Here is a 13,099-nt window from a genome sequence, read left to right on the forward strand (position 1 = left end):
AAATATGTCAGTAAAAAGCTGCTACTCAGCTCTGCAGGAAGACACAGACCAGGCGAGGGGCCAGCCAGCTCCCATGCAGGAACTGGATGTGACCCAGCACTGGGAGCAGCAGTGGGGAGGAGGCAAGTGGGCCCAGGGTATTCGAAGGCCTTGTTGAGTCAGCCCACACCCTCTTCTCTGCATGTCAGAGGCTCCCGGAGCACGACCACAGGAGCTTAACACAGTCCCCTCAGGGGCTCTCTCAACCTAACCTCCTAATTCCACTAGGAGTATCTGAGACATTAAACTGATTCTGGGAGCCACCCTATAAGAGAGACTGACAAACTGGAATGAGTTTAGGGGGATGCCCAGACAGCACAAATGACTGAAGGAGTTGCAGCTATTCAGCCTGGAGAAGGTATGGGGACCCCACAGAACCACAGTCACAGCCCACAGGCCAAGCGTATGTTCCAGGGAATGGGACGCTCCCTGTGGCTGGCAGCAGAATATGGGCTGAGAAGTGGAAGCTCCAGGGAGGTGGACTGTCAGAACAAGCCAAGGAAATGCTGTCTAACAACTAGAACCTTCCAGCAGTGGGACTGGCTCGCTGCCCTGGAGGCTGGGCACTGGCCATCGGGCTCTGGGGAAGGAGTTTATGACCACATACCTGCTGCGGTGCCGCCGCCCCCTTCTTGCCTGCGCCTTCCATCTTTGGTGAGCCTGGCCGCCCAGAGGCACCGTCTTTACTGCTGCTCATCAACAACTTCCTAAGTTCCAGGTTTTCCTCCCTGGGTTGGAGGCAAACAGAGAGGTCATACTGCCGGCCCCAGGTAGAGGAGACAGGGCGTCTCAGACATCTCACTTGTCTGAATTGAAGCTGAGTCCTGGGGAGTAAGGAGAGTCCTTGAGACCTGCCCTCAGGTGGAACTACAAATGGCATCCTCACGCCACTCTGCAGGACCTCTCTGGAATTCTCTGATCGTCACCAACAATCCATCCCCAACTATGGGATGTCTGTATACGTGAGATCTTCAGGATACACCCACACTGCATTAAATAACCCTGGACTGGGACATCCTGGTGGTCCAGTGGTTAAGACTCCAGGCTTCCACTGCGGGGTGTGGGCTTGATCCCTGGTCAAGGAACTTAAGATCCTGCATGCTGCATGGTGTGGCCAAATAAAGAAATAATTCTGGATCACACTCCCTGAGAAACTTCCACCCTTTCCAATTATCCTCAGACATCCTGCACAGGGTAAGTCTCAGTTTGGTGCTCAGGTCCTGAGCGCCTCTCCAGCGCTTGCAAATGTCCCGTGTTGACTGAGAAAGAGCAGCCTTCAAGGTTCAGAGCCTTTAGTGGGCAATTCACCAGAATTAATCATCTTTCCATTTTTGTTGTATTTATTGTTGGAGGCATCTTCTATTTATTCCAAGTAATGTTGTTTTCCAGTTACTCTAGTGTAAGTTTTCTTTATAATAATCTTCAGTAAAAACATGATGCAAATTAAATTATTAAGTAAATAATAAAGTAGGTGATAAAAGATACAAGACAAACGGTGATGTGGATTCACGCATGACTGAAATATGGATTTCTTCGTATTCTGTTTGCCAGCTGGGTTTCATGTGAAAATAGCCTCAGTTTCCCTCTGCAGGGTGAGGGGTTTGGCCCACATGATCTCAAAGGGCTGAGCTCTGATGGTCAAGACCAGTGTTTCTCTGGGGTGATCCTTGACCCACTTATATACTCCAACTACAGAAAATGTGCTTATGGGCCCACTGGAAAATGCAGACACCTAGGTCTCGCCCCAGACCCACTGAATCAGAATCTCAGCACAGGAGAGAGGGTGGAGAGTGCAAACTTTCAATGCCTTTCCTGACCCTTGGTGATTCTGACGCACAACTAAGTCTGAGACCAGGAGCCAGCCCAGAAGAGCATTCCCTGACAGTTCTCAGGAAACAGAGCAGGACAGGATGGTGACCAGCAGAGGGCAGCAAAGTCCAGAGCTCCGTCTCCAACAGCCAGCAAGCTGTTGCTAACAGGCAGGTTCCCAAGGTAGGAGTGCACTTTCGTCCAGACCTTCTGAAGCTCTGAAGGCACTTTATACACAAACACTCCTCACGGTATTAAATGGACCAGAGAGGAAATACTTGACGAGGAGGACCAAGACACCTGACATCCAAAGCAGAGCTGGGCACAGGGCTCAGCGCTCTCAACCCAGAAATCAGTTCCACACACCACTGCCCGCCTCTCCCACCCAGCTCCTCACACCTTCTCTGTGGAGCCTGGACTTACCGCAGCCTCTCAGCAGCCTGATCCCGCTGTTCCAGGCCCTTATCCAGCTTGGACTTCAGGGCCTCGTTCTCTTTCCGAAGCTGCTCACAGAGCGTCTGCAAGGCAGAGAGAGGGAGATGGGGGCAAAGTAAGGGAAGGAGTGCACCCCAAATGCAGAATGATGCTGGAGGTCGGGGGAGGCACTATAACCACACCACGTCCCAACACGATATCCCCATTGCATGGCCTCACCCAATTCCTCTTGGGACAGCAGGAGTCAAGCCAAAGTCCCACCCAGGCTCCTCTTGGCATCAGCTCCCTCAGGAGCCAGCCATGAGGAGGCCTGACCAAGAGTCAGCCACAAGGCCTTCTGGTCCTCCAAGGTCATCCCTCCCCCTCTGTTCCCACAGCCTAAAATGCTCTTCCACACCAGCTGTCCCCTGGCTGACTTCTACTCCTGCTTCCGGCCTTGGCCTAGATGTCAAACCTCCTCCGAGAAGTCCTCCTTGACTCCCACATCTCAGGTAAGCCAGGTCACCTCCGTTATCCTTGCCCACAGTCGCCTGCCCTCACCCTCCTGGTACCTGTGACAATTACAGCCACAGAATCATCAGTGTCACTACTTTCTTTGTGTCCACCCACCCCACCCCTACTAGTCCACAAGCTTCCAGAAGGCTGGGGTCCCCTCACCACTCTCTTGTCCCCTGCAGGACACCCACCTAGCCCAGGGTCCAGCTCAGCTCAACACTCAATCCCGCTGAAGGAACATACAACCGAATGACTGAACTGCCAAATTAATGAAGGACCGTGAAGATCTGAGTCCTAAGAGACCTAGAGCTTAGGCGATTTGGAGAATGAATGAGGCATCAGAGGGGGGCCGGTTGTGAGGTTGTCAGCTGGCAAGTGGGAAGACAGGGTATCGGGTCAAGACCTCACCAATTTCCAGTGTGGCTCAGGATTCCCTCACTTTTGAGGCACATTTCCTTCCCTTACAAAGTGGAGAAACTGCACCTCTCCTGCCTCCCTTACAGGGCTGCTATGAGGACCTACAAGACTGGGAGAACACAACAGCCTCGTCAGCTGCCAGGCCCTCGATAACCTTTGAGGATGCGTGTTTGAAGTGCTGTGAGGTGGGGGACGTGGAAGACAGGCAGCCAGATTCAGGGCCTCACAGACGGAAGGAAGGGAGTGGCTAACGAGTAACGGTGACACACCAGGTCAGGATGAAACGACTCAATCTTTCAACAGATATCTAGTGAGCACCTAACCTGTGACCCATACACAGTGGGGTGCTCTGCCACTCACCACCTCAGTGGAGCCTCACAGCTTTCCCAAAGCTACACAATTCAGCTTACAAAGCAGAAACAAGCCCCTGCCACACAGAACAGGAGGGAAAATGTTTATAGTATGCAGGGAGATTTCAGAGCTGCTTGTTTCCACAGCCAAATCCAGCCCCTGTGACAGCCTGGAACTCGACGGTGATCAGACGTGAAGGAGCAGAAAACCATTATGCCTGACTGCAATGCCCAGCAGAGGCCTCATGCCATGCCTGGCCTTGGAAATGCTGAGGGAACCAAGAAACGAATCAATGAAAGAATGAGGAGGGACCTGATTAATCTACCTCCACCCACAGGCTGGGAAAATACACAGGATGCCACGGCCCTGGGTGGGGCCTCCAGGGAACAGAACATCCTGCTTTGGGCACTAAGAGGTCAGGACGAGGCCTCACGTGCTATCCTTCTGGGCAAGAGGCAAATACCCTGGGCACAAAGCAGATCGAGAGAGGTCATCATGAAGGTCACTATCTTCCCTCAAAGTGGCTAAGAGAGCTCATGTGTGAATCCATCTGTTCGTTAATTCATTCATTTACCAAATGCACATCCCGCACCAGGAAGTGCCAGACACCAGCAGTGGTGGACATATCCAAGGCGCTGCCCCTTTTGTGAGGCCTACATTCTAGCAGGGAGCATAGGGAAAACAAATACAAAGAAACCACTTAATAAAACTATTACAAACTATGCTAAGAGCTAAGAAGGAAACAAACAGGAACCTGACAGGAAAATAAGGGATGGGGCTTCCTGGAGGCCCAGTGAGTAAGACTCTGTGCTTCCAGCGCAGGGGCATGGGTTTGATAACTGGTCGGGGAACTAAGATCCTGCACGCCGCACAGCATGGCCAAAAAAAAATCTGAAAAAGAATATGTGTGTGGGTCTGTGTGTGTGACAATCACTCTGCTGTACACCTGGCCTAGGAAGGAAATATAACTTCATTCTCACAGCACAGGAAAGGTTATGAAGGGGAAGCCTCCTCCACTGGGGAGGCAGGCTGGGATGGTAGTTAAGAGCATGGACTTTGGAATAAGACATAGAGGTTCAAATTCTAGCTGTACCATCTACTAACTGGGGGATCTTAGGCAAAAAAAAAAAAAAAAAATCACCTCTCAAGGGCTACAGCCCGCGCTGTGAGGTGGGGATAATGATGCTCCTGCTTCAGGGGGCAGGGCAGTAACATACAAGGGGCCTGTCCCCTCCCTGTCCACACCTGTATGTGAAGAACAAAAGCAAGGATGCTGCCAACCTGCCGCATCCACCGCCTCCACAGTCACCCCCACCATGAAATGTGCATCACCCACCCCACCATTTCCCAATTTCCTTCCTCGTCCCCTCACACAAGTTCCTTACCCCGCTCACCACCTTGAACAAGAAGCCCGAGACGGGTCCCCAGCCATGCCCTCGGAAGTCCCTGTGGTCCCCTGGATGCCCCAGGAGAGCTGGAGGAAGCAGAGGGGGACCACACGGCCAATCCCGGGCCGCCCGCCCCGGGCCCGGCCTCACCTGCAGGATGGAGGTGCGCTGCTCGTTCTTGTGCACCTTGGAGGCCAGCCGGTTGAACTCGAGGGCCATGCGGCCCAGGTGCGTGAAGAGCTGGCTGTGGTCGGGCTCCTCGGCACACACGCTGAGGGTGGTCTCCAGGCGCTGCAGGTGCAGCATCAGGGTGCTGTCCTCCTGAGGCAGGGGGCCCAGCTCCTGGGGGTGGAGGGTGGGGGCGGACCGCTCTTCACCACGGTCTGAGCAGGCCTCTCCAGCCTTTCTCCCTCTGCTTCCCCATTCCTCATGACTCAGTTTCCCCCTCTGATCCCAGCTCAGCCTAGGGAAATTCTCCAGTTACCCAGGTTCCCTGTCTGGGGCTGACTCACAGGGCAGGCCCCAGGACTCCCGGGCCACTGGCTGTCTCACCAGTAATGGAGCCACCTTCCTCCCACACTCTGGCCTCGCCAAGGGCCTCTGGGTCAGTCACGTGTTTATGGGGCCTCAGAATCCTCATCTCCTGCACGCATACACACCCTTTCTCCCCTTCTGCCCCACAGGGTCCCCTGGAGGTGAACTGACTGACACATGAAAGCAGCAAGCCCAGGGAACAATATCCCTCTGTCTACAGCACTGCTGCTTCCACTCAGTAAGGCTTGGCCAGCAGACATCGAGACTGTCCGTCATGTCTGTACCAGCGTCTTCTGGGCAATGGTCCAAGCATTCACCAACTTCTCAAAGGACCCGAGACTCAAAACACACTAAGAAGCATAGCTCTAGAACCTCCCTGGTGGTCCAGTGGTTAAGAGCCCATCTGCCAATACACAGGACTCAGGTTTGGTCCCTGGTCTGGGAAGACCCCACACGTTGCAGGGCAACTAAATCCATCTGAGCCCATACTCTAGACCCCATTAGCCGCATCTATTGAAGACTGCATGCTGACAGCCCATGCTGTGCAACGAGAAGCTACAGCAATAAGAAGTCTGTGCACCACAACAAGCGCTTAGCACCACAACAAGCGCTTAGTTCCTGCTAACCACAACTAGAAAAGCCCGTGCGCAGCGACAAAGACCCAGCACAGCCAAAAATTATTAATTAATTTAAAAAAGAGAGAATCATAGCTCTATATAGTTCAAAGATACCCAGTCTAGGAGAGAATTAAGATAGGAAGGAAACTATGGGCAAGATAGTCCATTCTCAGAACCGGTCACTCTCTCTCTCTCCTCTGTCTAGAACACAGACTGCCTTAGCTATGCCAACACCATGTCCAAGGATCCACAGGGGTACCTGACAGCTGAGTGTCTTAAGCCCCCAGCTCCCCAGCCAGGCACCTGAGTGCCCACCTTCCCCTGCCTGAGCCCCCAGGCCCCACGTCTCCTCAGCCTTCATTCCCCTGGTGTCCCCTCTGTTCATCCTTCCTGGCCCTGCCTGCTGTAAGCGGCTCTAGCAGGCCCTCCATCACACTGATGCGAGTCACAGGACGTCAGAGCTACATGAAGCCTCAAGGTTCGGGTCTAGAAACCAAAGTGTGGGGAGAAGAAGGCTGCCCAAAGAAGGCTGCTCATGAGTCAGTGGCAGAGCCAGGGCCAGACCGTGGGCTTCCTGATACTCCATCTGCAGTGACTTCCCTCGTCTGAACTCTGCAGCAGTGGAAATGCCCTGAGGGCCACAGCACGGTGTCCAGTGAATGGCTCCCTCATACCGTCAGCACCTCACTCTAACAGGTGCTGCTGCTGCTTCAATTCTGCCTTCATTCCCGCACTGCCTCTTTCCACACAGGGTCTGAGGTGGCCAATGGTACTCTTTTTAAAGCTGGTGACCTGTGTCATCTCTCAGACCTCTCCGACTAGCCTGCAAGCTCCCAGAGGACAGGGAGGCTGTCTTGTCTTTGCTCAGCACAGACTAAGCTCACGGTGGGGCGAAGGACGAACCTACTGAGGAGATGAAGTTCAGGGTCATAGAGTGAAATGCTTCCAGAGCAGGCGGTAGGGGGCGGGGTAGGGGCAGGGGAATCGTGCCTCCTTGGCCAGCTTCTCAGAACCCTCAGGGACACAACAGGACCAGGGGCTGACATTCCCAGAGGATGAAACACAGAACCTTCCCGAGACCCAGAGCTGCCCTGTGTCCCCAAAGCCTCGCTAGTGTAAGCTGTGTGGGCCTGATGGAGACCTCACCCCGGGGACTGACACATACAAGAGACAATCAGTGAACCAAAGAGCAACCTTTTTGTATCTTGCCTTGCTAATTCAATATTTTTAATTTTTATATGTTAATGTATTTTCCGGCATTTAACTTGAAATTTTAACATTTTAATCAACTGTTCACAGCTTAAAGAGTCACATTGTTCTCCAAGGTTTGTAATGGGAACCGTAGTTTCTGCCTCACTTCCCTCCGCTCTCCAGTTCCCACTTCCCAAAGCCTTTCACTTTAAAGAGCAACATTCGTGCCCAAAATAAGGCAGCGGAAACCAAGGCATCAGTGAAGGGTTAGACGACCTGCTGCCTGTGTAACAATCAAAATATCTCCAAGGGAGGAGGGAGGGAGAAGGAGGAGAGGGTGAGAAGTGGAAGATTTCTAAAGAATGTTCCATGCCTTTCTCAATGGTTCTCCAGTAAGTCTGCCATTTTGAGAGAGAGCAGGGCGACATAGTTGGAATAAAGGCAGCAAAGTAGGGTAAAGTGGGGACCAGGTAGACACCTCAGAGCTGGTGGACTGTGTATGCTTGTGTGTGTGTGAGCGCAAGGTTTAACCTCCTACCTACATGCCCCAAAGGGGAGCCTGGGGGGACCCAAGAGCCTGCACAAAATGCCAATCACCTGCCTCAAGCTGCTCTGGGTTCCTCTGACCCTTTCTACTCTACCCGGGCTACAAGCCTACAGGCCCAAAGGCTGAGTCATAGTGTGCAGAGGTGCTGGCCGCTTGGCGGAGGCAGCAGGGCTGGCAACGTGCCTGGACTTTCACAATGGTTGGTACTCGTGTGGCCCACGGGGAAGTCACCAGTCACGTATTTGCATATGTGAGCGAGAAACACCCCCCAGCGCTGGCCGCTCGAGCCTATCCCAAGTGACTCCGAGTTGCCCAGGGGATGTGAGCGTGTCCTGTGCCTCTCACCCGGGGCCAGGTGACTGAAACAGAGAGGAGATGCGGGATGTTCCCAGGGACCTGCCATCCACTCACCATCGTATTTCTGGTGTGGCCGCTGCTCTCCGGTGAAGAAGGCCCCTCGGTGGGGACCACTTCAAATTCAGAGGAGGTGTTCTGTATAGAAAAAGGGAGTCAGGGGACGCCTGGGAGAAAACCCCTCGCCCCTCCTCTATGGACCTTATAGCTGAGACTATGGAAGGGGCAGAGAATGGAGGGACAAAAATCCCTTCTCACATCCAAGTCCTCTGGGCAGCCCCTCCTTGTGGGAGGAGCCAGCCCAGGCTGAGCTTACAAACCACGAAGCAGGAATAAATCCCAGCAAGTCTGCTGGGCAGCCCACTGTGTGACTTGAGGTCACATCCTCCATGGCCAGTTTCCTCATGTGTAAAACAGGGATACTGGGCTAGCTGACCTTCAAAGTACTTAGCATTTTAGGATCTTATCTTTTTTAAATGGCCATGCACTTATAAAGTGTTTTCATGACTTCCCTGGTGGTCCAGTGGTCAGGACTCTGTGCAGGGGGCACAGGTTCTTGGGAACTAACATCCCACATGCTGTGCAGCACAGCCAAAAAAAGAATAAAAATAAAATTCTTTCATGAACTCCATTTTTTCTCCAAGCAACCTGCGAGAGTGGTCAGAAGTTTATATCCCCATTGGACAGAGGAGAAAATTGAGGGCCTCCCACCAATAAATGCAAAAGTAGGACTGCATTTCAAGGACCACAAATCCAACATCCCTGTGATGGCACCTGAGCCATGTCCCAGACCCGGGAGTCTCCGACTGGTCATCTGGGAAACACAGGCAGCAGTCAGCGTGGCCACGGCCACAGCAGTCCTGTGCCCGCCTTGCCAACCCAGTTCCAGAGATCCCAGGGGAGGTAAGTCTTATGAGAAACTGGCAAACTTAGAGAGACTTTTGCAGGACACATGCAAATCTAGGGTGAACCAGGACTCCAGACTTTGCCATGTCTCTCAGCCACTCCAAGTAGCAGATACTGGTTGTGCAACCAACCGATGGGCTGCTGGACCAACAGCTGGCTCTGGGACTGCTGCTAAACCTGGTTGAACAAAGGTTAATTCAGCCTTCCCTTGTCCCAGGAAAGGGCAGGGATCGAGGGATCTCTGTGCTCAGCTTCTGCTGAGCCCCCAGCCTCCAACTTTCTGGGCCTCGGCACTGCCCCAGAAAGTTTCCCTTTCCCTTCTACTCTTCCTCAGCTGTCCTATATGACCTAGGAAAACATTCTTCTCTCTTTGAATCTCCTCTGTGGGATGGAGACTCTAAATGATATGACCACCTGAGTGCCTTCCAGTCCTAGGATACCAAGTCGACCTTCTCAAGGCAAATCTGCAGAAGACAGTTTTGGAGCCCCTGTTGAGAAGGTGAGCTACCTGTCACATCTGCCTACTTTCCGAGCACTGTGCAGTCGATACGTGCTTAACATTACACAACCAGGCAGATGGGAGGAACTCCTTGTGCATATCAGGGTTTTCCTGGTCAGACTGAACTCTGACCTTCATTTGCAAATGAGGAAACCAAGGCCCCAGAGAGACTGAAATCAACTCGTCAATATCACCCAGCAAGTTGGCGGTATCCTGACCCCAAACATCTCTCTTCCTATTCTGCCAACGGGAACTTGAGATCTATGCAACTTTCTGTCATGACTCCAAATGCAACTTACACTGGATGGAGGTTTGGGGACTGGCTCTGGCTTGTCGCTTGGGTGTGCCGGGTCAGCAGGAGTTGCTGGGACAGCTGTGTCTTTTCCTGGAGAAATGAGAAAACATGTGTGAGAAGCAGAGAAAGAGGAAAAGCCCAGATGCCACCCCCTTAAGAATGGCCTTGGCACGGAGAGTTCTCAGAGTTCCTTCCATGAGTCTGGGGAGATGGGAGGTGGTCCTGGGATGATGGCCCTGGAACAACAGGGCAGAACCTGGGCAGAGACCATCTTGCCTGCTCTCACTGGGAAAATCCCAAGGTGATCATTGCTCCTTGCTACTTTGGACCTACCTCAATAATGACACAGATGACAATTTACAATTAACAAAGTGTTTTTATATTTACTATCCTGGCCAATTCTCAAGACAGCTTTGTATCCCCATTTTAAAGGTAAGAAAACAGGCACAGAAAGGTCACCCATTGACCCCGCTGGCAACTGCAGAACTGAGATCTCCCTCCCTGAATTCCTAGGGCTCTTGCCCCAGGGAGCCCCTTGAGGGTAGCTGCATGGTTCCTTCCTGAGGTGAGCCTGGCATCCATCCAGGACTCAGAAAATACTACTGAATATAGTAGAATTATATGTAACCTTGTTTTGTATTTTCCTAGTCTCCTGTAAATGTGTTATCATACTTTCATAATTTTTTAAAAAAAGAAAATACTATTGAATGGACATGTGGAAGCTGGCAATGCCCACTGCCTGCAGCACAGCCGACTCTGAAATCACCATCTCCTCCACGTGTCCATTCAGTAAATGTCACCAGCAGCAGAACGGAAGGTTGGCATACTGGCCTGGGCTGAGGCCGCAGGTTGGGCTGCAGCAGGAACCATCTGAGTCCTTTTCTTCCCTAATTTCAGACCGTGCCCTGGATACAGAGACATCCCGGAGGAATGCACGTGATCACACACAGGACTTTAACCCTAAGTCACAGTCGGCGCTTTCCCTTATAGGTGGTCTGTGGACCTGACATCTGAAAGGTGCTGCTGCAGGCCGAGAGGCAAAGCCGGTTCTGCCTCAGCCTCCCCACCTGTAAAATGGAAGCGGGGCAAGGCAGACCAGAAAGCTTCTGACTCAGATGCCAAGTCTAGAGACCCGAAGGTATTGCCTGGAGCGCGATCCTGGCATATAGTAACTGCTCATCAAATATGCGCTAAGTAAGTTATATTGATAAAGATCCTGAGCCCACATCCTGGAAGGAGCAGATTGTTGCTATCCATTTCTAATATCTGCCAGGGTCTCAGGACTGCTGAGTCACCAGCCATTTTTGGACAAGATTATTTTGAGGTCCTTTCCAAATCTGACCTTCTGGGGGATGCTGTAGCCAGAACATGATTGGGAGGACAGCCTGCAGCCTAAGGATAAACGAAGGAGCGGCGGATTTCTGACTCAGAAGGGAGTGCTCGGTTAAGGGCCTAGAGAGTGAGGTTATGGGCAGAGGACTGCCTGGGCTCCCCTCGTACCTGCGAGCTCAGCCAGGTCATTGAAGGAGGCCAAAGAGGGAGATGATGGTGGCAGTGGCTCACTGTCCTTGACCAGCTCCTCTGCTTTCTGCCGCAGCCTGGACGCTTCCATCTGGGACTCTTCCAAAAGTTCCCCTGGGGAGACAACGGGGGAAGGAGGAGCAATATTACTCAGTTAAGCATGCCGGCTCTCCCACCCTGATCCCCTATGCCTGCTTCTGCCTGGGTTTGGTGCTCCAGGTCCTGGGCTTCACTCCCTACATCACCTCGTGGGCTCAGTGGGACACATATCATTCCAGCTCATGGCCAGAAATAGCCTGATAAGGAAGAGGCCCTGCAACCAGGGGGAAAGGAGCAGAGGGGAATCTGGAACAAACTTCTGGCCTCCAGCACCCTCTTCCTGCCCCATTCCTGCCACACCTGACTGAGGACTCCACAAAGCCAGGGGCTCTTTCAGGCCCACCATCATGGTCCCAAGGGGGGCTACCCACAGCCTACAGACTGCAGTCAGGGGCTCCCTGAAGAGAGGAGACCTTCCATAACATCAACCACCCACCACCCCTCTGGGCCTTGTTTGCCTTCTTGTATAAGTGGAGACAGGGAAACACCATCCCTCCTTCACCAATCTGCCATTCCTAGGAGAGATCTGCCAAGCAGGGAGAAAGCATTTGGGAAATTGGGAGCTATACTAAACTCCCAAAGCCCAAGGCCAGAGAAGGGGACAGTGAGGTGAAGGAAGAGCTTTAGGAATCTGGAGGAAAGGGTCCCCTCTGCATGGGGAAATCAGTGAACATCTCGCATGGAGGAAGAGTCAGCATCTGAGCTGGGTGCTGACAGACGGGGACCGGTCAGCCATGTGGAGGGAAGCGGGCTGGTCCTGGGCAGTGGTGACAGCTTGGCTGAGAGCCAGGAAGCAAGGGGTCTCCTCCTGCCCTGCTTCAAGCCAAGCTGGACTCCCTGCTCTAACACTTGGGGACTGGCCCGTGGTTGCCCTGGTGATGCCAGTTCTCCCCACTTTTGGTACTTCTGGTAGATGGCCTATTCATGGCTATTCCCCTTGTCTGCCAACTGAGCCTGCCGGCTCCCTCTCCGCCACCCCACGCCTCCTTCTCAGTCCCTCACAGTGTTCTGAGTCTGGTCATCAGGGTCCTGGGGTGCTGGGGACGCAGGGCTGGGAAGACTGCCACCTTGCTAGAGGAGTGCACAGAGACACAGCTGTAAGGCAGGAGCCGATGCTGGGCCGGGAGGGAGAGAGGGGGCCTGGGCAGAAGCATGCGCCAGTCAGCACTGCAGGCTGAGGGAGGAGCTCTGCAGGGAGAGGGCAGGGTCTGCTTTACCTAACATCTTTATCCCTTGCATTTTTTCCTTCAGTCGGGAATTCTCCTCCACTAGGCGCTCAAAAGCTGAGGACGCCTCTCCCAGAGGCACGCCGCCCCCAGGGTCGTAGATCCGGTATGGTCCTCGCCCTTCCATGAGTGTGGCTCAGCCCCTGCCGTGGTACCCGCCTGGCTGGAAGGACAACAGCAGTAGGTCAGGGGGCTGGCCGAGCCACTGAAGCATCCTAGACAATCAAAGCCCTGGAAGGCAGTCCCCAGAACCCAGAAGAGGACACAGCATCACAGGCTGGTCTGCCCATGGTACAGCAGGGCAGGACAGTCACTTCCTTTGGTCTGGACACTCTGCCTTTATGCATGTGACCTAAGAACACCGTCAGTTTCTTTT

The 13,099-nt window shown here is 53.1% G+C and overlaps 1 protein-coding gene across 7 annotated transcripts in view; it reads right to left on the reverse strand.

Moving 5' to 3' along the window:
* Positions 1-13,099, reverse strand: part of TNIP1 (TNFAIP3 interacting protein 1) — a 44,320-nt gene that overhangs the window by 15,711 nt on the left and 15,510 nt on the right. For 5 of the 7 annotated variants that reach the window (XM_070793867.1, XM_019965260.2, XM_070793865.1 and 2 more), the window contains exons 2-8: positions 12,715-12,886; positions 11,378-11,512; positions 9,882-9,967; positions 8,235-8,315; positions 5,085-5,276; positions 2,272-2,366; positions 647-767 (exon numbers count right to left, since the gene is read on the reverse strand). In XM_070793867.1, coding sequence (XP_070649968.1) covers positions 647-767; positions 2,272-2,366; positions 5,085-5,276; positions 8,235-8,315; positions 9,882-9,967; positions 11,378-11,512; positions 12,715-12,850 — 846 coding nt within the window. In that variant the 5' untranslated portion in view covers positions 12,851-12,886. The remainder of the gene's footprint in view (positions 1-646; positions 768-2,271; positions 2,367-5,084; positions 5,277-8,234; positions 8,316-9,881; positions 9,968-11,377; positions 11,513-12,714; positions 12,887-13,099) is intronic. The other 2 variants (XM_070793866.1, XM_070793869.1) reach the window with 2 other exon arrangements.

Source organism: Bos indicus, chromosome 7 (genome assembly GCF_029378745.1).
Source record: "Bos indicus isolate NIAB-ARS_2022 breed Sahiwal x Tharparkar chromosome 7, NIAB-ARS_B.indTharparkar_mat_pri_1.0, whole genome shotgun sequence".
NCBI classification, from domain to species: Eukaryota; Metazoa; Chordata; class Mammalia; order Artiodactyla; family Bovidae; genus Bos; species Bos indicus.